General features: G+C 32.9%; 1 protein-coding gene across 4 annotated transcripts in view; it reads right to left on the bottom strand.

Moving 5' to 3' along the window:
• PTBP2 (polypyrimidine tract binding protein 2) overlaps positions 1–24,537 on the bottom strand; it is an 83,248-nt gene that overhangs the window by 5,692 nt on the left and 53,019 nt on the right. For 2 of the 4 annotated variants that reach the window (XM_032626819.1, XM_032626809.1), the window contains exons 8-11: positions 20,983–21,178; positions 7,272–7,426; positions 5,775–5,808; positions 5,264–5,356 (exon numbers count right to left, since the gene is read on the bottom strand). In XM_032626819.1, the coding sequence (XP_032482710.1) occupies positions 5,264–5,356; positions 5,775–5,808; positions 7,272–7,426; positions 20,983–21,178 (478 nt within the window). The remainder of the gene's footprint in view (positions 1–5,263; positions 5,357–5,774; positions 5,809–7,271; positions 7,427–20,982; positions 21,179–24,537) is intronic. The other 2 variants (XM_032626839.1, XM_032626829.1) reach the window with 1 other exon arrangement.

Raw genomic sequence — 24,537 nt, 5'->3', positions numbered from 1 at the left:
CCTTAACTTCCTTACACTGTATTTCGCATATACTTATAAAATCAACTCAATTATCCATAGTGATGGTATGTAAACTCCTTTTATAATAAAGCTTACTTGAATTATAAAATATTTTTAAGGTTCTATTAATTCTGTTGTTTTAAGTGAACAGAACTTTGCTTATAATAAAGTGCTATTACCTCATACAAAATGTGTTATAAGGAATGAGTTTGGGGAATAAAGTGGCATAAAGTAGTCGTCTAAGGTTGTCATAAGAAAAGGTGTATTAGTGCAGCTTTTGAGAAGTTATAAAAATACTACACAAACAGTTGAGCTTTGAGATATTGAAGGGCACAAATAACAAGACAAGAGGTCCTAGGCATAGTAAGTAACTGCACCAAGAGGAGATGGATGATAGAGAAATGGGGTTAAAAATAAAGCAAAACAACCAAACAGCTAACTCAGAAAGTAACCACGTAATAAGGGAGATTCTAGTCAGCTGATTGCTGATAAAAGGATGTGAGTAAATTTAAAGTGGATGGGGGTTAAGGAAAGGGGTAATTAGAATACCAGGGCTTTTAAGGGTATTAAAAAATAAAAAGCTCGTCAAAAATGGAGGTATATATTGATTAAACAAAGCAGAAGGAAATGATTAGAAAAATTTTAAATGAATCAAGTTTAAATAACAGGACTCTAATATCTTGAAATCTGTTCCAAGAAATATGGCATCAATGAACAATGCAATCAATGATCAAGAAGAAAAAAGTCAATGCTGCATAGTGGAAACGTCATTTTTGGTTGAGTATTATTTTCTACCTCTCGCTTTATCTCTGAAAATAGTAATGAATAACGAGAAATTAAAAGATGGTAAAAAAAAAACGTACAGTTTACATAATGTGGAACTAGAACTCTATCAATAATTATCCCCTTTATAATTAAAAATATTGTGTTGCCTCTCCCGTTTAAAAAAAAATGAATCTTGATATCCACTTGTTTATTAGTCTTGTCAAAGGACCCAACTTTTGGCTCTTTTTTTTTCTCTCAACTGTCTTCTATACCATTGATTTCTAGTCTTGTCTTTATTATCTCTTTTCCTTGGGTTTATGCCATTATTCTTTTTTTTTCTAAATTATTTATTTACTTATTGGCTGTGTTGGGTCTTTGTTGCCGTGTGCGGGCTTTCTCAAGTTGCGGCGAGCAGGGGGCTGCTCTTTGTTGCCGTGCGCAGGCTTCTCATTGCAGTGTCTTGTTGCAGAGCATGGACTCTAGGCATGCAGGCTTCAGTAGTTGTGGCTCACAGGCTCTAGAGCGCAGGCTCAATAGTTGTGGCTCATGGGCTCAGTTGTTCCCCGGCATGTGGGATCTTCCCAGACCAGGGCTCAAACCCGTGTCCCCTGCATTGGCAGGCGGGTTCTTTTTTCTTATAAATTTATTTATTTATTTTTGGCTGCGTTGGGTCTTTGTTACTGCATGCGGGCTTTCTCTAGTTGGAGCGAGTGGGGGCAGTATCTTCACGGCAGTGCACGGGCTTCTCATTGCGGTGGCTTCTCTTGTTGCAGAGCACGGGCTCTAGGGTGAACGGGCTTAGTTGCTCCTCAGCACGTGGGATCTTCCTGGACCAGGGCTTGAACCTGTGTCTCCTGAATTGGCAGGCAGATTTTTAACCACTGCGCCACGAGGAAAGCCCAGGAAGGTGGATTCTTAACCACTGTGCCAGCAGGGAAGTCCCTATACCATTATTCTTAACAGTTAAAACATTCTGTAAAACATCACTTTCACTGTACCACACATACTAATATGTACAGTACTTTTATTACCATTTAGTTTTACATATTTGAAAATTCCCATTAAAATAACTTCTTTGAGACATGAGATATTGGAATTATTTTTCAATTTCGATACCTGGAGATTTTAAATGTATCTTTCTGTTATTAACTCTTTAACTTAATTGCACAGTAGTCAGAGAATTTGGTCTGTATACTTACTCTCTGAAATTTACTGAAGCTTGCTTTATAGTTTAGTTTGTGATCACTTTCTGTAAGCATTCCTTGTGTACTTAAAAAGAATGTGTTGGATGTATAACTATTAGATGCCTAATTCTATACATGTGTAATTCTGTTAATCTAATTGTGCTGTATCATTTGCGTCTTGCTGATTTTTGGGGGGGAGGGGTTTCTGCCTGACATAATTCAGCAAGGTGTATAAAAACCTCCATTATCGTGGTGAATTTGCTCAATTCTCCCTGCAGTTCTATCCATTTATAATTTACACATTTTGAAGCTATTTCATTAGGCACACATACACATAAAGCTTGTCATCTTCTTGGTGAACTAATAAATCTTTTATTAATAATCTTTATCTTAAATGAATATAGGTACATAAGTTTTCTTTTGCTTATTATCTGTCAATTATCCTTTTTATATCCCTTTACTTTCAATCTTTCTACATCTTTGCACCTCACATCTCTTGTAAAGAATAGTGGCTTTTAAAAAATCAAATCTGTCTTTTAATTGATGAATTTACTCCTTTACATCTGTTATTATTGATACATCTGGACTTGATTCTATCATTACTTTCAAATTTCTATTTTCCCCCATTTTCTCCATATCATTTGCTATTTTTCCCTCCTTTCTTTTGACTTTTTTTTGGGGGAAGGTCTATTGAGAGCTCCCTTCTATGAGACCAGCAATACCTCAAAGTGCGACTTAGAGTTTTCCATTACTCACAGTAATGAAGAAGTGAAAGCCAATATATACACATACTTAAAAATTGCTCAAATATCACAACACCAGAGTTACAATTCCTACTCCCTTTACAGCACACTTCGCTAGATATAATTTAGTAGTTAAAGAAGAAGTTTACTTTTGAGATGGCAGCTACATATTAAATAAGAACAGTTGAGGCTTTCTTGTAAGTAGTTCTTGAAAATATGAATTGGAGAAACAAGATAATTATTTTAACAAGGAACTACTCTTTGACATTTCCTTAGAACTCATTTACTTTAACCGTTGAAGATCAGTACACTACTTCAAAACATAATTTACAAATTATATTATTCCTAAAATATCCAATTTAAGAAAATTCCAGTATCAATTAAATAGGTTATGGTAGAAATTGAAACATCTTAATGTTTGCAAATTTTAAAACTCTAGTCTAAAATGATTTAACGTGGCCTCTAAGATTTGCAACAATCCCATTCACACTTGTATACTACTGACTATACCTTGCCGTTTATTTCTCCCATACTGCTTTCTGAGCATAAAAACATCTGCCTATATTATAAAACAATGAGTATTTCCAAACAGAGTCCCATGAAAACCAAAAAGAATGAGAACAGAGCCCATAAAAAACGTATACTACATTTTAAAAAATTTCACTTATTTTTTTCAATAGCGCGCCCTAGTTTTGTATAGGATTTGTGTGTTTGTGTGTGTGCTATAAAGGCATTAAAGGTGCAAGTACATATTTTTATGGACATATACTTCAAGAAAGCAAAATCTAACCTGGCAGCAATGAGAAATAATAAATTATTTGCCACTACATATAGTTTGAAACCTGTAAATTATGCTATTAGTAAGTCAAAGCTTTAGTAAAAAAATCTTATAAAAATTAGGGGTAAAAGATTTATCAATGTTAAGTACTGTTAGGCACTGAACTGTATTCTCCCAAAAGTGATATATGGAAGCTTTAATCCCTCAATGTGACTACCTGGAGGCAGGGCCTTTAAGGAGGTAATTTAGGTTAAATGAGGTCACATGGGTGAGGCCCTAATCCAATAAGACTGGTGTCCTTATAAGTACAGGAAGAGAAATCAGAGCCTCAGAGGCTGAGAAAAGGCTCAGAGGAAAGGCCATGTGAGGACATATGGAGAATGGAGCTGTCTGAAAGCCAGGAAGAAAGTCCTCACCAGAAACCAAATCTATTGGCACCTAACTACTGGCCTCCAGAACTATATGAAAATAAATTTCTGTTGTTTTAGCCACTCAGTCTGTGGTATTTTGTTATGGCAGCCCAAAGAGACTAATACAAGTATAGCAAAAGTATCAGTTATCTAGTCCTTACATAAAACAAAACCAAAAATATCGTGAAACATTTGGTTAAATTCTACCTCAGGTACTTCTCAACTGTAATGATTGCGTATCCTTTCTTTACATGAGGGTAATGCCACCCACAGCTCACACAATGAGGAAGAAAATCAAACATTTAAGAATGCTTTGACAACTATGAAACAAAAACTGTAAAATGCTACTCGCAAAGTTTATAAAAACAATGGCAATGACTACACCCACCAGAGTACAGAAGTGTACACAAGCAGAGGAAGAAGAAAAGATTTAATTAGCATCTATGACATCATCAGCACTTTTATATAACTTCCACTAAAGATGGATAATAGCTGGTAAGAAACACAGAATTTCAAACTTACTTCTGACTCCAAAGGCTAAAAGGTCTAGTTCATCATGTTCTTAGTTTGTGAGTCTCACTGGATATAACAGCAAAAATACACTAGTCTTTACCCCAAAAATGGCAAATTTCAGAATTAATAACGTGAGTACACCCAGTCTAAAGTACCATCATCGCCAAATCTCAACTAACAGAATTATAAGCTAAGAACATATTGACTTTACAGTCAATCACACCATGAATATGCAGCTACATTCTAGATTTATGTGATTTGGCTTTGTGCATGAATTCAAACGAGATGTTAATTAAGTCATCAATTATTTATCTAATAGTATAAGTGTAACTTGTCTGAAGTACATTTTAAGATTTCAAAAAGGATTAACAGTGGGGCATTTGGTGTAAATTTTTCATTTTATAAGAACCTGGTATCTCTAAAATACATTTCCCATGTGACTCTTTACTAAGTTTAGTTAAATACTTGCAAATGACTTTAGAAGAATTAAAATAACACAGCGTTAATCAGGATTCCATGGACTATATGAACCGTTAACTTTGATTACAAGGAGTATCCAGGAATGAAAAACACTAAGGATCTTTAATATGTATGTCGTAATTCTTATGTGAAATTGTTATTGTAATTTTGAAGCCAAAACATTTCTTCCTTAGACTTCACACAAGGAATGGTTAAGAGGACAGCAGAAAAATACAAATATGTTCATCATGTACAACTATTCATGTTAAAATATGAAAATTAACATGACATTTTGAACCCTGGCCATTAATAAATGGCTTCTTACTAATATAAAGTTTATATTCACAGGTTTAGATTATATATTTGAAATCAGATTTAAAGATGTATAGATAACATATAATTTAATCTTACCCAGTTGTGATTGGTTTCCATCAGCCATCTGTATTAGAGCACTGTCTTTCTTGTTGTACAAAATCTTCACACGCTGCACATCTCCATAAACACCTTATTTTAGAGCCACAGAGAGGTAATCCAAAAATGGAATTAATTTTACGTGCAAGTCAGCTAAAGATTATCTTTCTGACATATTAATGAAACATTCAGACATCAACATGATCACTCATTCAAACTCATCATTCTCACAAATGAATAAAGAAGATCAAGATTTTGAACAGTGAATTTTGAAAAGAATAATCTCTGATAAACCCTCAAAGCTATGTGAATGATATTAAATTAAAGATCATGCAAAATAAATCAGCATGCATTAAAACAAATTTTGTGTCTATGGAGAGTTTTAAATAGCAAAGAAAAATAGCAAAAGATTTACTATTCAACTTTAAGCCAAAGTGCTAGCTACAAATAAGAATTAAGGTGAAACAAAAATCAAATCAATAATAAAAGTATAGTGCTAACAATAACATACCGAAGAGGGTAAACAGACTTTGGGGCGTAACCATCTTTAGAAGGAGAGAAGAGCAAGCAGCGTAAGACAAGAAGAGAGAAGAGTCGAGGAAGAGCGGAGATGAACAGATCATCCATAACGAAGGGTGGTTCCCGCAGAATGGTGAGGTGGTCATGGATCATGGTTCAAGGCGGTTAATTGGGGCAAGTTGGTCCGAGGAACATTTGTTCAAGCACAGAAGCATGAACACAGGGAATGGAGACAGGGGATGAAGACAAGGACAAGGAAAATAAAGGATAAGACAGGGAAGGGAATGGGCATTTGGGAAAAGACAAGGAAAGGGAAGGTGAACACACAGGGAAAAGGATGAAATGGGGAAGGGAAACAGCAATGCAGAAGAAAAAAATAAGGAATTGGGGAACAAAAAAAAAATAAAATATAGGTCAGTACATAGGAAATGCAGGATTTGGTCAGAAAATGGTTGGTTTATGTACTGTACAAGAAAAACTGAGTAAAATGTAGTCATCCAAGACAAATATGGGTAAAGTACATCTATATCAAAGAGTAAATTACAGCATTTCATCTCAACATAGGGAAGGAAAGCATGCACAGGAACTTTAAACTTTGAACTTTAACTGCATAAGCATGGCTGGTTATGAAATGCAGGCAAAATTCTTAAGAGAAAAACAAAGGCACTCTGATTCAAACATTTTAGCATGCAGAACTGTGGATGACAATAGTACTAAATGATAAAATAGCTTAATGTTCATATTAACAGAGGCCAATTAAAAATGAAATATTCAAATTAGACATCATAAACTGATACATTGAGCTTCCCACATTTCATACCAGCTTCCATAGCAATCAAAATAAAATATACCAGACATAAAATGTACAACTAAAGAAAATAACTCAGCAATAAACTTTATTTAAGGGGGTGGGAGGGGTTCAGGGAGGGGTAAAGTTGAAAAATATTTTTAGAAGACAATGACTAATAACTGCAAAGAAAAAATTACTAAGAAAGACTGGAAGAGTGCCTCGTCAAGATCTTTGGAAGAACCTTCAAAGAAAAATGTATTAGAGTAGTTCACATAAAATAAGATTTAAAAAAATGCAATGACACATAAGCATGAAATGAACAAGCAAATAATTAGAAAAGGCAAAGAGCAAAATTGTTTTACAGTTACATCTGCAAATTAGATCACATTTGCCTTTTGAGAACAACAAAAAGATAAAAAGCCAAACTACAGTACTTCACCATATTTTTCTTAGGAAAAATAGGTAGTTAGGTTAAAAAAAAAATATATATATATATATAAAGAGATATGACTGTCTACGGAAATAAAGTATTACCCAAACAAGTACATAGATTTTATTCGGAAGTAGAAACACACAGAAAATACTTTGACTAATGAATGTACATAAAAAGAAAGGCAAGTGCAAAATGAAATAAACATGAAAAACTTTCACAAATGAAATGAAGTTAAAAAATAAACACTAGAAAATTATTTTACTAACCTCTTCATTTAAATTGCTAACCAACAGGACTGTATTGCCACCAGCTGAGACTCCAGGCATACCCACTCGGCCAGCAGCAGCTGCAGCAGCTGCTGCAGCAGCATTTGGAATAGCCAAAGGACTCAGAGCTCCTGGAACAGCTGCAACAGGAAGCCCTAATTTTAAAATAAAGCATATTTTACGAAACACACACAAGTCGTTTACAAAAACCAATTTAAGCACGATGGCTGCACGGCTTAGGGCTGATCGTTCCAAATGGTTCCTGAAAGTTAATGTTTATAACATTTAGAAAAATTAGTTGCTGATAAGTAGATAAAATTAATTGGTTTCAATGAAATCATTAAATATTAGAACTAAGGTACATACCTGTATTATGTTAAAAAAAATTAAATATACAACATTCCATTTCCTATGGAAAAGCAAACACAGCATAAAGAATATACCTCCAAGTCAGAGACTTGAAAAATTCACTTCCATGGTTCATAGTGAGGAGCCAAATCTAAAAAAAAATCATCTTCAACATAACAGTAACTCACTTTTTTATACAAGTGCTACCTTCTTTATAAACGTGCTTGAAATTAGACAAATAATTACAGCTTACAAAACATATATAGTAAGTCCTTCATTTTTAGAGACAAAATCACCCTGAACATCATTATTTAATTCAAGTGACCTAAAGAAAATCTTACCATAATCTGTTTTCCTTAATTCCACACTCAAATAGGTATAACACAAGTTTCTCAATTACAACACTTCCCCCGTAGAAAGAATGAGAAAAAGTCTCTATATCACACAAGCTTTCTCTTTCAATATTTTCCTATCCTTTACCTACCAGTTTTAACATTTCCTTATTTCTACTGTTCTACTTTCCAGTCTTACTGTTGTTCTGTCATCTTCAGGATTCTTCATTTATTCCACGGAATTCCCTTTGTCTCAGCATCTTTTATCCGTATTTCAATTATCAATAAACTTGGATTCCTTTCATCCCTTAAATTCTTACATACCAGCTTATTTCTCAATAAATATTAGTTTACTAAAGAAATGAGTTATATGTTCTTTTTTTTCCTCCTCATGATAAAGGCGACAAACATTCAACCTACATGAAGTTAATTCATGACATACCTGGGTAGAACTGGCCCTTAGTACTGCTGTCCCATAAGTTCATGTTTTATTTCTTCTTTTCTCTTTCCAGCTTTCTTGTACATGTCATAAGGATGTGCTGTTACCTCTGGTTTCAGATGTTACTCTTTTAGCCAAGTTTGTTTATCTTTTTACTTTACAGAAACTATGACCTTTCATTGGCAGGGTGAACGGCTCTTGAAGACTGACAATTCTTAACTTCTTTAGTTTTTGACTTACAAAATTTTTCCCTCCCAATCTCCTTTTATCTTTTCTGAGTACCTCCCCCATCAGTAGAATGGTGTTTCTCACTTACATTCTTGCTCTGTATGAGTTTATTTTATAGTCCCCCACCACCACTCCACATACCATTTTTGGGGATTCCCTCCCCCCCATCTTTTTTTATTTCTCCACTTTTATTTTTTAGATTTTACTTTTTGTTTTGGAAATTTTCCAACATATACAAAAGTCGAGACTAGAATAATGAGCCCCATGTATCCACCACAATTGTTTACCAATTATTAACTCATGGCCAATCGTGTTGTATCTACTCACAAATTTCATTTTTAAAGTAAATCCAGAAATAAGGATCTAATTTTAAAATAGAAACTTCTCACGTCTAATAATTACTCATGCATAATAGACTTTAGTGCCTTTTAGGATCCACCACTTTAACTGTTCTATGGTATTACTAACTTCTCAATGTTAAATATAATAGCTCTCATTACATTTGATAGGCTGTTTCCATTTAACATTCAATGGGTATCTTAAAATGCTGCCACTGTAAGATACATTCCTAATTCCTAGGTATGTACTCACAGTCATTTTGATCTTGCATACTCTTATTAGACATGTAGTTAGATTCCAAAACTTATAGTTTTAAGTTACTTATCATTTGTCTTTCTCTGTTGATATTTCAAGAAAAATTACTAATTCATGAAACACATATAAAAAAACATCAATACATTTATCAGTCTAAACACAACAGTCTAAACACTTCATTTTTGCAGAAAACGGTTTCTTCTAAAATACATCTCTACCATGCCAATATACAATTAAACATCATAATACTTCACCAAAATATTCAATGATGAAAAATTTATTCAAAGAAACTTTAAGTCTGGGATTTGTAATGGAGATACCGTGGTAGCACAATATTATTTAAAACATCAAGACATCATGGAAAAATAATCACTGAGAATTAAAATAATTAACATTAATTAAAAAACGGTAATTAAGAATTAAGAGACTAGGCTAAAGCCCTTTTTGAAGTGTGAAAGACTTAAAAAAAAGAATGCCACGTTTTAATAAACAACATTACACTTTAGTAAAAATAAGACTTAATTTTCTTGTGAAAATATTCGTGAAATTTTGTGGCTCCAAGTAGATACAATTTATCTCCTTCTAGTAAGGAGATAATGGAAAGCTCAGCAAAATGTGGAATGTAAGCTATGAGGTCCCCACTGTTCTTGCTACTATCCAAATGCTACTTCATCATCTCCCTACTTCTCCACTTATTCTCACCATTCTGGGTCACTTGCTACTAAAGTCAAATGATCTATCCTCTTGCCAAATGTTCTTTCTTCATTTTAGGCAGCCCAGAGCATGATGCAAAAGTACTTCAAGAGATGAGGGCAGTCACTGTCCTTAGCACCACTAGCATGTATTTCTCTTCCACTATTTCTTCTCCTAGTCGGGTAACTTAGAAAAACTATTTCAGTCATCTTTCACAGTTCCAAATCACTAGAATAGTCTTGAGGTTTCTATTGGACTTTTAAAGCCTCTAAGGATAGTTTCCACCATTTCCTTCAGTATACTCTTCTCTAAAAAATTTTGTCAATAAGGTAATTTTTTTTTTTTTGGTTTAATCTCAGTGTTGTCTGCTACACAAAAATATAAAAACCTACAAAGTATTTCATGATGTACTATTATAATGAATTCTGAAAAGGAATTCTGCACTGTATTTTTCATATTAATGTTAACTCCTAGCTGTGAGAGAAAATACATTTACTATCTTCCCTTTGTAAAAAAACATATAAAACACGTTATGCACACTGGCTCTAATGGATTACTTTTAGCTGTAGAAATTATTTTAATTTTAACGATTTACATCTTCAAGGCAGCAGGTATGCTGTAAAAAACACTATGCATATTGAGATGGGGGATAAAAACGTGTTTTACTTTCAGTATTGTTGTAAGAATCAAATAACGTCAAAGAGCTTCATAAACTGCCACATGAAAAGGAAGGTGTCACAGGGATCCCCCTTCTATGTGAAATGATCTTCATTGGCTGGGCCACCCAGAATTTTATAAATTTCTTGTATTAGTTCTGACATATTACTAGCCCCTTCTCCCTGAGACTGATGGCCACACTGCCATGTATGTACCTATCTATCTGATAGAGATTCAAAGTCCACAGGGATGAAGTGACTACAAATTATGCATCTATCTATCCCTCTATCCCTCAGGTCATATTTTGCTGAGGCACACAGACATCCCTAACCTTGTCCATTACAACTGAAGAATTAAACTGTTCTTGATAACTTATCTTAAATCATTTGCAAATTTTATCTATAATTTTTAATAAGCTTACTTTAGAACAGTTTTAGATTTACAGAAAAATTAAAAATTCTCCAGTTCTTATAACCTGGGCACCCCTTTTCCCCCATTATTAATATCTTACTATAGCATGATATAGTTATATATCATGTATATTATAAATAGATATATTGTACTATCATACAATAGTATGATATATGTTCCAACTAATCAGCCAGTATTAATATGTTATTATTAATTAAGGTCCATAAAGTATTCAGATTTCTTTAATTTGCATCTAATGTCCTTTGTTTCAGGATGCCGTTATTAGATTTAGTCATACCTCCTTAGACTCCTCTTGACTACGACAGTTTTATCCATGCTTTTTAGAGATGCAGAATTTGTTCTATCTTTTCATTTCCTATTCTGAAACATCGATCCAAAGTCAATTACATCATATCTTTTGGTCTTAAAGTTCTTTCCCCTGTTTTGTTTCTTTTCCCTGTTCAAGACATCTGGTGGTTGTTATTCTCACATACGACTGAACAGAGGATTGGTGGTGGGACTTTGAGGCCTGTTATAATTCATGTAGTATAGGGTCCTGGGTGAGGGGGGCAGTTTTTACAATATTTTATTTCCTGATTTGAAAATAAGAATTTTACCTTTGACAAGAATGACAGCTGCTATTTTTTCCTCAAACAATCCATTCCTCCTCTTCCACCAAGCTTCCCTTCAATTTTTATTTTACCCTCTAGAACCCATTTTTCTTTTCTATCATTAACAATTGCATTTTATTCAATGTGTTCCTTAGAGAAAAATTTTAATTAAAAGCTTGCTTGGTCCTAATGAAACTTATAACCCTCTCAAAAAGTCATCTTTACCTCCCTAAACCCTTCCCCAAAGGAAAGTAAAGGGTGCATTATTCATCCCACTATCTCACCACCCAATGTTACTTTCAGACTGCTGTTCCGCCATCACCAATTAGAATGTCTTTGAGGTCGTACCATGCCATCATTTCTTATCAAAACAGCCATTAGGTCACTGGGACATTTTCTCTCATTACATTAAGACTTTGGCACCTGGCTTTATTTCTTCCTTCTATCTCAGCTCTTGTCCTCATCCTGTGATCTGACACACTGGTCTCACTATTTCTTAAAAACTTCTACTTTGATGATTTTTACTGTATCAGTCTGTTTTACCAACTTCTTTTGCTACATCTTTGATTTTTTTTCTTTCTTTGCCATTCATTTCTAACATTACATCCCCTTTCCTGACTTCGTTCTTCCATCTTATAGATCCTCCTACTCACATACCAGCCACTGAACCAACCCATTTTTAGCCTATATGATAACTTTCCCTTTCTGCTCTCCCTTGGCTAGACTATACTATGTCTAGAGCATTTTGGCTTGCTTGTTCCTAATCCATTAATGCTCTACAATGCCAGACTTGGATAAATCAAACCTTATATTTTGGATATGCTTTCATCTAGGTTTGTAAAATATTAGTGAAAACACACACACACACCCTACAACCCCAAACTGATTCCACATTTTATTTGATGTTAGCCGCATTTCCTATTCTATTTTCAAGAATTCCCTAAAAATCCACTAGACTTAAGTCCTGTACCCTATTCTCAACCTTGTTATGTTCAGCAAGTATCTTGTAAGACTGAGATCAGAATTCCCCCCAAATTTTCAATCAACTTCAAAAGTCCTCTCTCTTTCTTCATCTGTTCCCCTTTCTTCATAAAGATACAAATGGTGAGAAGAAAGAATATGGACTATCAAAAGCTGATGACTTTAGTTCTGGCTCCAGCTCTGCCCCTAAATCTTTCTGTGAGCTTGATAAAAAATTCCTTCCAGTTCTCACAATGGTCCTGAAAAGTATCTCTGTATTTCGTAGGCCCCAACATTTCCACTATATTCTTGATCCAATCTACTACAATCAGTTCTAGGACTTAAGCTAGCCTTCAAAACAAATACTAGCTAATATGAAGTTAGCATTCATTCTATGCCAGACACTGTGAAAAGTTCTCTGTATTAAAACATTTAATCCTCACACTAGCCTTAAAACATGGGGATTACTATCATTATATCCATGACAAATGTGAAAGCTGAGACAGTGAAGTTGAGCCAGCTTTTGAACTGAGGATGTCTGGATTTGGACCACATACTCTTAATGATTATGCATACTCCTTTACTGTAAACATTTCCTCTTGGGCCCTGATTTGCTCCTCAACTACCATCCCATTTCTCCTTCCTTCCTAAAGCACTTATTCAAAGAGTAGTAAGTACTTTCTTATCAAATTTACATTCCTAATCCATTATAATTTGATTTATACCCATTCTTACGAATAAGAATAAACTTTATGGTAACTACTAAACTGAATAGGCACTTCTAATTTAATCCTATTTATTTCATCCCTCAATCCCTTACTTCTTTACTTTCCCACAACATAAATGTGTAGTGCTTAAAGTTTCAATTTCAAGTCTTTAGCCCTCTTGCTCTTATACCTGAGAATCTTAAACCAAAGTTTTTTTTTTCTTTCAGTTTTACTGAGATATAATGGACATACAGCACTGTATAAATTTAAGGTGTACAGCATAATGATTTGACTTACATACACCATGAGATGATTATCACAATAAGTTTAGTGAACATCCATCATCTCATACAGATACAACATTAAAGAAATAGGAAAAAAATTTTTTCTCCTTGTGATGAGAACTCTTAGGATTTACTCTCCTAACAACCTTCTTATATAACATAGAGCAGTGGTCGTTATATGTACCATGTTACATTACATCCCTAGTACTTATTTATCTTATAACTGGAAGTTTGTACCTGTTGACCACCTTTATCCAATTTCTCCCCACCCCCAAGCCCTGTGTCTGGCAACTACTAATCTGATCTCTCTAAACCAAAACAACACTCCTCTGGCCTTTCAAATTCTCAACCCCACAGAACTCCTGCCTAAGTCCTAGGCTGAATCTAGGTGGACTCCTCCACAAGTTTAATTATTCATGAGTCATCATATTGTAAGGTGCCAAGTCCTATTACTTTTACATTTAATTTTTCCCATGTTTCTTTCTTTCCATTCTCACTTCTGTCCCTAGTTTAGATTCACAATTTTACCTTACTTAGACTAATAGTCTCCAGTATACTCCTTGGGATAGCATCAGTTCTAAGATCTTCTCTCAAACTAGTTCTTTCTAACATCACTGCCTCTCATGTTTTCCCAATTACCCTATGCCTCATTCACAACTGAATACTTGTCACTTCCTAAACATGCATGACATATTCTTCATCAATTTCTCATGCTGTGTTTTTTAAATCCTTTATTCTTATCCAAATCAAATGCCTTTGGCCCATAAAGCCCTTCCACTTTCTCCTTTGGATGATAAATTACTCACTTCATTATGCTCTAATACTACATTAAACTCTATTATATATTTCAGTTTGCCTCACATTAGAGATATTCAGGCGTATGCTGCCTCCACCAGAGTATAAACAAGATTACAAGCACAGAAACCTTGTAATTTTTCTGAGCCCCTACAGTACCCAGCACAGTGCTAAAATGACTGCTGAAAAATGCAATTAATGAATAAAGCAGGATGCCACTGAGGTGAGGTAGAATCCTTCTAGGAATGTGAAAAGCTCACAGCAATTAAGGAGGGTAAGAAAAATTCAGAAAGTGGGGCAAAAAGGAGAGGTAGATTCAGAGACAGAATACCATTTTTAAATTAAAATCAAGATTAACAGGAAAAAAAAATATAGAAATTAAAAGGAAGAGAAATATGAAGTTAGGAGGAGCTCAGAAAAAAAAAAAAAAAAACACTAAAATTTCCTGTATGTATCTATTGCTTTCTTGGTGCATCTTTAGAGACTGAAAAGTTCCTGCATAACTTTTACCTCCTTCAGATAGAGGCACATTTTATACTATGGTCACAAATGCATAGTGTTTCTTCTACTAATTGCAGAGGTAGCAGTAATATACTTTAGAAGGCTTTACTTTGTCTTAGCCATACCACATACATAACTGTCAACTCTTAAAAATTTTACAAGATTAAATCTACAGTATGATTTAATTTAAATCTGTCTTCTACATCCAAAGGCTGAAGTTGATTACCACTGAATCAATTTCTGTTGTTTAGCTGTTTAGCTTTAAAAATATGAACACCAGGATAAATATAAGGTTTTCAAATGTGTGACAGGGTATCATGGAAAAGGAGGAGGTAAACGTAGGATTAATAAAAGAAATTTCTTAAAGCTATAGCTGAGAACAATAGAATGGATGACCATAACAAATCAGTTTAGGACTATAAAATCAACCATTAAGAACTCTGAATGAAAATGTGTACCCTGGATAGTTAAAAAGCAGCCTATGAATAACATTTTAGTCCTACAGTTGTAAGCTTGTTCCATTTGAGAAGGCTGGTAAATAAGTAAATATGAACTGATGTAATACTGTATTTCTCCTAATGTTTATGGCCCACTATACCTCCAAAGTATGAAGTATGCAATTACCACCAACTATTTCCTTTGCTGAGAAGACAAAAAAATTTTCAGAGTTAAAACATATTAATTCAAATATTATATAAAATGTACTTGGAGTTAAATAAATTCTTTAAAGCTTATTGCTTCAAGTTAATTCATGATTCACAAGTAAAAATGTAATCCAAATTTTAAAATGAACAAGTCTACCCCAGCTCTTGCAACTCCCTCTTTAAAAGAGACATTTTAAAGACAGAAAGTGGTTAAGACTCTGTGCTCCCAATGCAGGGGGCCTGGGTTTGATCCCTGGTCAGGGAACTTAGAGCCCGCAGGCCACAACTAAGACTCGACACAGCCAAATAAATATTTTTTAAAAATGAATAAATAAATATGAATACACAAGAACACGTGATCTTAAAAAAAAAAATAAAAAGATGACACTATAAGGAAATAAATAGCCTCACCAATCCAGATTGTGGCATTTTCTTAAAGAATATAACTAGGTTTCCACAATAAGTCAATGGAACTGAGAGTTGGGGCAGAGGGAGAGGACTTCAACAGAGTAATAGACATTCAGGAGACATAATTACCAAATGCCATGTGTGGCCCCTGAGAAGATCCTATTCTGAACAAATCAATGCTTAAAAAACATTTTTTGAGACAACTGGGGAAATGCAAGATTGACTGGGTATTCAGCAACATTAAGAAATCATCATCAATTTTGATAGGTATGATAATCAGGTTTTAATCAATTTTGATCAGGTATGCTTGGTAAGAAAATGTCATTATTTTAGAGAAATTATGGTAATGTTTGAGATGACTTGATGTTAAGGATTTGCCTCAAAATACAACAGAAAAAATGAACAGATAAAACAAGTGTGGGAACAAGTGAATTGAGATAATGGATATGATAACTGAAGTCTCTGATAATAAAAACTTAAAAAAAAACACCATGTAAATCACTTATTCAAAAGTAACAAAAACAAAAGCTTTCAGAAGTCATTTAAAAATAAATTTTAAAATATTAAGTTTAAAGTAAGTTTTAAAAAATATTTTAAAAACAAGTTTACTTGTTAATTTTATGCATCATAAACACATAGAAAAGAAAACCAAATTCAATTTAACAGCTAAACAGTATCAGTGGAATTGTACCGATACCAAGACAGATTTACATGGCATGAATAAAGGAAAGTATCAGAATACTGGCTCAATAGGTATAAAGTATGTTTTTATGAGAACACTAATAACTTTGCTAAAAAACTAAAATAAAGCACCTAAAAAATTACAAACTTTCCCCTATAGCAGTAATTCTCAACTCCCACTACATCTTGGAATCTTAAAAAATTAGAAACCCACTAATCATTAGGGATTCTCAGTCTAGGGTAAGGCCTGGTAATTTTGATGTGCAGGAAAGTTTGAGAAAAACTGATCTATAAGAACTACATATTTACCCTTATGAATAAATGGTTGTTATATCTGTTCTCAATTATCAACTATTTTCACCTCAAAAGATATCCTATACAAAGTTTGCTTTGCTTTTCTGTTAAAACCATATGATGAGAACGGCTGCTACTTATTAACTCAAAATACACAGAAGGCTCTAAAGTATTCTTTGTACATATTATCTGCATTAATTTTTAAAATGTAGACAACATGATCATGAAAAATTAATTACTTCTAGCAGTTTTTCTAAAAGTGACCACCCCCTAATAAATTAACTACACTTCTTAAACATGATAAAATCATTATAATGACATCTCAATTTATAATCTCAAGGATTTTTGATCACCTTGTTCTCTGATGTAGAATATGTGAATAACTAATAGTCTGCCAAGTTTGTGATTATGTATTTAAATGTCAGATTTCTAACTAATTAAAAAGCCCTCAGTCTCCATTCTTGAATAAATCACATTTTTGGAGACACTGTGGTCCCTAGCACTAAAAAAAAGAAGCCGAGAATGCTAGTCTTAAAAAATTACTGTGTAAAATAAACCAATTAAAATTTATAATACGGATTCCAAATTAATTAGTCAAGTGCTTAGATATAATATAAAAATCATACAAAGTAAAGTGAATCCCCCTAAATATTTAGCAGAAAAGAATTATCACCTAGTATCTGTGTTCTTACAGAATCTTTGAAATAAAAGGATACCGAGCAATTATTTCATTTTGCACAAGTACTGTTTGAGGAAGACTCAAGCAGGAAATGGATCCTATCAATATTAGTTTGTTGTACTCTGAAGTCACCTGACTTACTAAATATCACTAGAAGCAAATAAACAGAGAAAAAAATTTAGTCACCATTCCAGAAGGCATGACCTCACTAACATAACAGTGTATGTCACTATTAAGAGTGTTTGATGACTACTTTAAAAAGCAAAACAGTAAGTGGTTCCTCATAAAGATAACGGTACCCACCAAAGGTGTGGGGGGTAAAAAAAAGCCACCTTAATGTCCTGTAAATGGAAACGTTTGGATTGTGATGAATTATTTTAAAATATTTTTCCGTAACTAGCCAGTCTAAAATATAAGTATAAAGTTGAATGCTTAGTTCATACCAAATATGAACATAATACCCTTAATATACATTTTACGTTTTGTACATCCTAATAGAAAGAATCCAGACAACCAATTCAGAGACTTGTAAGTACCTAATAAGCAATGAAAAATTATAAACTAGTTCATAAAATAATAACATAATAAGCTGGTAGAGGAAAAAGTACAATAGCCAGCCTCATATACAATTCATGTTAGTTTAAATTAATATCACCATTCTAGAAAGAAATCTGCAACAAGATTCAGAAGGCTTTAACATTTTCTTTGACCCAATGATTCTAGTTCTAGGAATCTAGTCTAAGTAAATAAGAGACAAAAAAGTTATGTACAGGTGTTTGTCACAGCACCATTTATACTAATGAAAAGTATGAAAGTAGACTAAATGTCCAACATACTTCCAAAAGTATTATATATCCACTAGAATGTTATAAAGCTAATTATCAATTTTCAAAAAAATTCTCAGTAGAATAATTCAAATAAAACAGTGTGATTTTAATTTTGTACAAATATGTATTTACATAGAAAATAAGAAAAAAATCAAAATATAAGTTATCTCATAAATTATAAATTCCATTATTTGATTTTTAAAACTTATAACTCACCCATTTTCAAAAACTATCTGCAGACATTTAAAATAAAAAAACCCAGTTATAAGATGTAAAACCATTAAAACAGGTAAACGATGAAGTCGTTTGGTAAAGGAAGGTGAATTCACATAGTTTCACCACAAAATATTTTCCTTGTTCTTATCAGGCAGAGCACAGAAACAAAAATACAGACATACCTTGGAGATATTGCAGCTTTGGTTCCAGACCACCACAATAAAGCAAGTATTGCAATAAAGTGAGTCACACAAATTTTATCATTTTCCTGTGCATACAAAAGCTATGTTTACAGTATACTGTAGTCTATTAAGTGTGTAAACATCATTATGTCTAAAAAAAATGTATATACCTTAATTACAAAATACTTTATTGCTAAAAAATGCTAACCATCATCTGACAATGCAGGGTTGCCACAAACCTTCAATTTGTTTTTAAAAAACAAAAACAAAACATTATCTGTGAAGCACAATGAAACGAGATATGCCAGCATATTATATTAAAATATTCAAGACAGAGCTGAAGAAGACACCAAATTTATTTACTAAGAACTGAGCAACTTTACTCATAATCTTTTAATGCAAAAATGTAGAACACTTGAAAAATGATAAAAGCACTGAATAAGACAGAAGTTAGTTATGGTGTAACTTTATAATCTTTTATGAGACTTATTATTACTTTTAAAAAATTCCATCAAAGCCATGAGATTACAAGGAAAACGATGATGAATTCCCTCTAACCATGACTCCACCCAGAATCAAAAACACATACAAACTCATCTAACTACACCCAAATAAGCAAACACACATAGCTTTTAGGGTCCAAGAAAGTGATTACTACGGTCATATGTTTGACGCTAGCTGAAGTTTCTTGGTATTTTACCCTTGTTTCTTTAATGAGTTGCATGTAATATTTTTTTTTTTTTGCATGTAATTATTTTAAACTTCTTAGAAACTACTATAAAAAATCTTGTTGTCATCTTCTACTTTGGTTATTTTAAGGATTAAATAATGTATCTGCTAATGACTTGCAGAATGCCTATGACATAGAAACTATTCAGTAAATGCTGATTTTTGTCTTTTCTATAAAATAATTTCTATCAGTTAAAAAATTTAAGAATTCACAGTAACAATTACAAGCAAAGGCCATGTATCACTCATTACTGTCTCACTCTTGACTTTAAAAAATGGTACACCATAGTCAATATTATCTACTTACAAGCCAAGTTGAGGGAATAAAGCCTTAAATTAGCCCCACACAGTGACAGGGATTCTCTCAAGAAAGAATGTTACCAACCTAAAGAATCTATTATGGTCATGATAAACTGCTATGACTTGTGCTAGATGTATTAGACAACTAGAATAAAGGGTCAGTTTTGTCTAAAATTACCAGAATTAATTTCACATATCAAATGCTTCTCTTGTGCATTAGTGTGTCTCAGTTCATAGATGTATCACTTATATTACATATTTATAAATGGATAACACATGCTATATATTCACAGTAAGTAAATATCTATTTCCAAAAATTACTTCATTATAATGCTTTTTCTTTTTTAATTGATAAACATAAACTAAACTGTAAGAACTAGTTTGTGACTCATCAATCTTGGGTTCCATATGTATAGAAACAACTGATTTAATGATAATCTTACAAACTTCAGAAACCAAGAATTTCCTGAATACATCAAATAAAACTGTAAAATTTCATCTTAAATTATAAATCACTTATTTTACTTACAAAATAACATTTTCCTTTATTTTTTCTTCATCTTGACTCTGTCAACTATTAGTTGCAAATTTGTGTTTTGTTTTGTTTTTGATTAGGTGGGTCAAATCCATTGTAGAATGAGGTGAAATACAATGATTAAGACAAAATGCAAATACTGATAAATACCAAAATAAATTTTATATAAAATTCTTTCTAGTTAAAATTGTTTAAAAGAGAGAGTATAATATGCTTTGAAAAAATTCTATACACCTACTCCCATTATATGTTGCATCTGTTAACTTTTCATTGTCTGTGCAGTGCTAAACTGAAACAATTAGACTGGCCCTAAAGAATATGCATAAGGGGTCCTAGACAGCATGACTTCAATTTAAAGTGTAAACATTTTATTAAGAACTCAACAGTATTTCTTCATTAGAGCTTTTCCTCTTCTATTCTGGGAGAGAAGATGAGAGTGGTGAAAAAGAATATAACTGATATAATTTTCATTATACTTATGAACTTAGGGTTTTCTTCCAACAGCATACATATGCTTTCTTACCTGATGCGGGGAGAAACCTAACATAATTTCTTAAATTCCAAAATGGGAGATTCATTATACTTACTGGAGTTTAACAGGCACTTTCCCATTTGGCAAAATGGGAGAAAAGTGGTATAGACAATAAAAATCATACCTAAGAGAGATGTCTCCTTGGCAAATGCTGCAGCAATAGCTGGGTCCAATGCAGGTTGTCCATCCCCAGATGGAAGATCAGGTCGAGTATAATCCCTACTTTTATCATTGTTGTATTTTACATTCAAATTCACAAGTTTAGAAAAATCAATCCTTAGGGTACAGCAAGCATTATAAATATTCTGACCATCTAGGGCCTGTAAAAGTGAACAAAATATATCAGCAATCTTAAGAAATAAAAATTAGAAAAAGTATGACTTTGACAATAAAACTCAACGATGAAAAACTGCACATAAAAGTCACCAGGAAAGGGATCAAATTCCATACCCTGTTCTTTACTATTCCAACCAATATATATTGGTTTCCACAAATACTATCTTCTTTAAATAGAAAAGTGTTATCTAAATCTAAAATGTAACCAGTTAAACATATGTGCTAATACTTTTAATTTTAAAAACCTGCAAATATTTTAATTTAAAAAAATTAACAAGGGTCACAAATATAGTCAGTGCTGCCAAAGTAGTACCATAATAGTCTGCACAATACTTTAAAGTTAATTTTATTATACACGTATCTTTTGCTGTATGGTAACACTTATAAAAATTGGTATAGGTATAAGGTAACTTCTGTTTGATGCCACATTAAATGAGGTGCCTCAAGACAACTAAATATCACTATGATGCATAATAGCAACTACCATGAAATGAGCAAAAACTCTTGGGTTGGCCAATAAGTTCATTTGGGTTTTCCATAACATCTTAAGGAAAACCCCAACAAACATTTTGGCCAATCCAATATTATCTTCCTTAACCTAGGTTGTTCAACCTGAATCAGAATAACTTGCTGAATAAGCAAATTCAATGTCATCCCAGGAAAGTTCTGGAATAGAAGGAGTACACCTCTAGAGTTGAAAGGTCATCTTGAACAAGTTATTTAACCTTTCTGAATCTCAAAATCTTTCTGAACCTGGAAAACAGATACGACGATGGCTGCCATGTTTCTTTGCAGGGTTATTATGAGGATTAGATAAAAGATCACATATGTAAAAGCACATATGTATATTTCACACATATGTAAAATATATGAATTATAAAAGGACTGTGCTGCTGTTATGATTATTATGTTTTTTTCTGTTCCTATATAATCACCAATGCTACTCCAGCTGGATGGAAACCTGGAACGAACTAGAGAACAGGGGAACACACTGTTAATTTTTCATTAGAAGAATAAACATTTACTATATAAAATAACAGTCCAGAAATGAAGAACATGTTTAGCTCTATAATTCACCTCAAAAATGAAAACAATTCTTCTGATAACAATACATAAATAGATCAAGCCTGATATCTATGCAGACCAAGATTAAGTGTGTAAAACCAGACCTATATTAATAGTAGACCAACGTATTTTTCACATTTGATGTTTGAAAGAATTTTTGTATTACCTCAGTATGAATATTTTAATTGTCACACTGTTGAAGAAGGAAAGTAACTGAAACAGACTAAAATATAATCAAGAGTGCCCTGTTATGAAAAAAGTAAACCTCTATAATAGCTCCTTATGTATATAAAGCTTATAATTAAAATATTCCCACTCTAAAAAAAGAAAACCCGTTCCTTTAATATACAAAATTAAGATTTATCCAAGAGGGAAAGTGTTGGGGGTGGTGGTGGTGGTGGGACGAATTGGGAGATTGGGATTGACATGTATACACTAATATGTATAAAACAGATAATAAGAACCTGCTGTACAAAAAACTAAATAAAATAAAATTCAAAAAAAGTTAAGATTTATGTGAATATATTTACCAAGCTAAAAACTAACCTAAAAACACAATTCAACCCAAGTTCACCAATTTCAATAATTACCGATGAAAACTCACTTAAAGGGACTACATACACATCAGGATTTGAATTATATTTGAATTAGGCAATGTACCTATCATCATATGAGAATGAAAACCAAGTATCAACTCTCTCAGCCAGAGTAATGTAAGTATTAATTCAATACTCTTCTGTAAAGACAAACAAAGCATTGAAAATAGGTCTTATTTTACTCATTCCTATAGGGGAAATGTTGAGCCAAGTAATAGAATCTATATCTCTCCCCAATATATGAACATCAAAAGATGAGGAGCAAAATTCACTCTTAGGTGACTATTTCAATAACATCATACAAAAAAATCTGATATCTTGTAAGAAAAGACCTGGCTTTGGGTCATATTATCTAAATTAATGCAAAAAGCAATGTACTGACACAAAATCACTAACTTCACTATAAGCAGAGTTTCTTTGGGGCTGAGTTCTTTCAATGAGGTTGACTGCCAAATATCTACTATGAATATGCTAACTGCTAGAAAGCCCTCTAGAAGCCTTTGACATTCTTCCTTTAATTAAAAAATAGTATCTTTATGTAGATGGAAGACACACAAGTACACCTAAGATACAAAAGCTAGAGAAATGAGGAAACAATATGTAAATTAAAATTACCTGTTAGCAACATACGAGAGGAACAAGAGCTGAGGATACACAAGAATAGAAATCCAGGCACTTTCAATAGCTGGCTGAGGGAAGATGACTACAAATGAGTAAACTAGATATGCAAGCTCACTTCAAGCTCGTGTGTTTGCAAAATTCCAGGAAATAATGGCAGCACACAAGTCAGTCTGTGTTCAGCAATCGGGATTGCAGTGATCTTGCTAGAGCAAAGATTTCTCACAGTAAAAGCTCAAGTTAATTTGCAGAAAGGCCTCTCAAATGTGTCTATGCAAAGGGAAGGTTTGGAGTACACAAAAACAATCAGGAAAAAGTATTTTCATACTAAGTATAAGATTTATGGCAAAAACATGATAAACTCAGTAAAGATGTTAAATAATGTATAGTTAACAACACAATAAACATTGCATATGGATTAAAAACAGGAAAAGCCACCAATGAAACTAATGAAATACACTCTCCTGGAAGGAATCATTAATGAGAAACAATCCACTTGCATATTAAAACAGAGTGACCATATTAAAGGATTTCCAAAAGACACAATGTCACTGTCCAGTGTCAACTGTACACATTCCTAATAGAGATAGATAACACACTTGAAAAGCTGTCTCTAATAACAAAAACAAAAACAGCTACTTTCTACCATGTGTGTTATAATTTCAGGGTTGTATAAAACAAATAATTTTTAAAAGTCAAGGTAAAAAGGAGATTACTTCTATTTCTCAAAAATATAGAAACTAAACTAGATAGAAAGCCACAGTTAAGTGATATCTTTGCCCAATACACTGCTTGCCAATAAACAAGATTTTTGAAAAAGGCATTAGGGCATTTTCTTTAATAAATGTGAAGATCATTTAAAACAATTTACTTTTTACTTGACAATTATGATTGTTAAAATGACTTGTGATTACCACCCTAAATGTCAACCCTCAATATACATTATCTTTTCTGTTGACTTAAGAGCTTTTTAAAGCCAACCTCAGGACAAATTCAGGAGATAGTTACATTTTTCCCCTCCAACCCTCACTAATAAAACTCCACTGTTAATGTTTTTTTCCGAG

This window comes from Phocoena sinus, chromosome 1 (genome assembly GCF_008692025.1).
Source record: "Phocoena sinus isolate mPhoSin1 chromosome 1, mPhoSin1.pri, whole genome shotgun sequence".
Classification (NCBI taxonomy): domain Eukaryota; kingdom Metazoa; phylum Chordata; class Mammalia; order Artiodactyla; family Phocoenidae; genus Phocoena; species Phocoena sinus.
The sequence above is the reverse complement of the archived record's forward strand: the minus strand, read 5'-3'. Positions and strand labels throughout refer to the sequence as shown.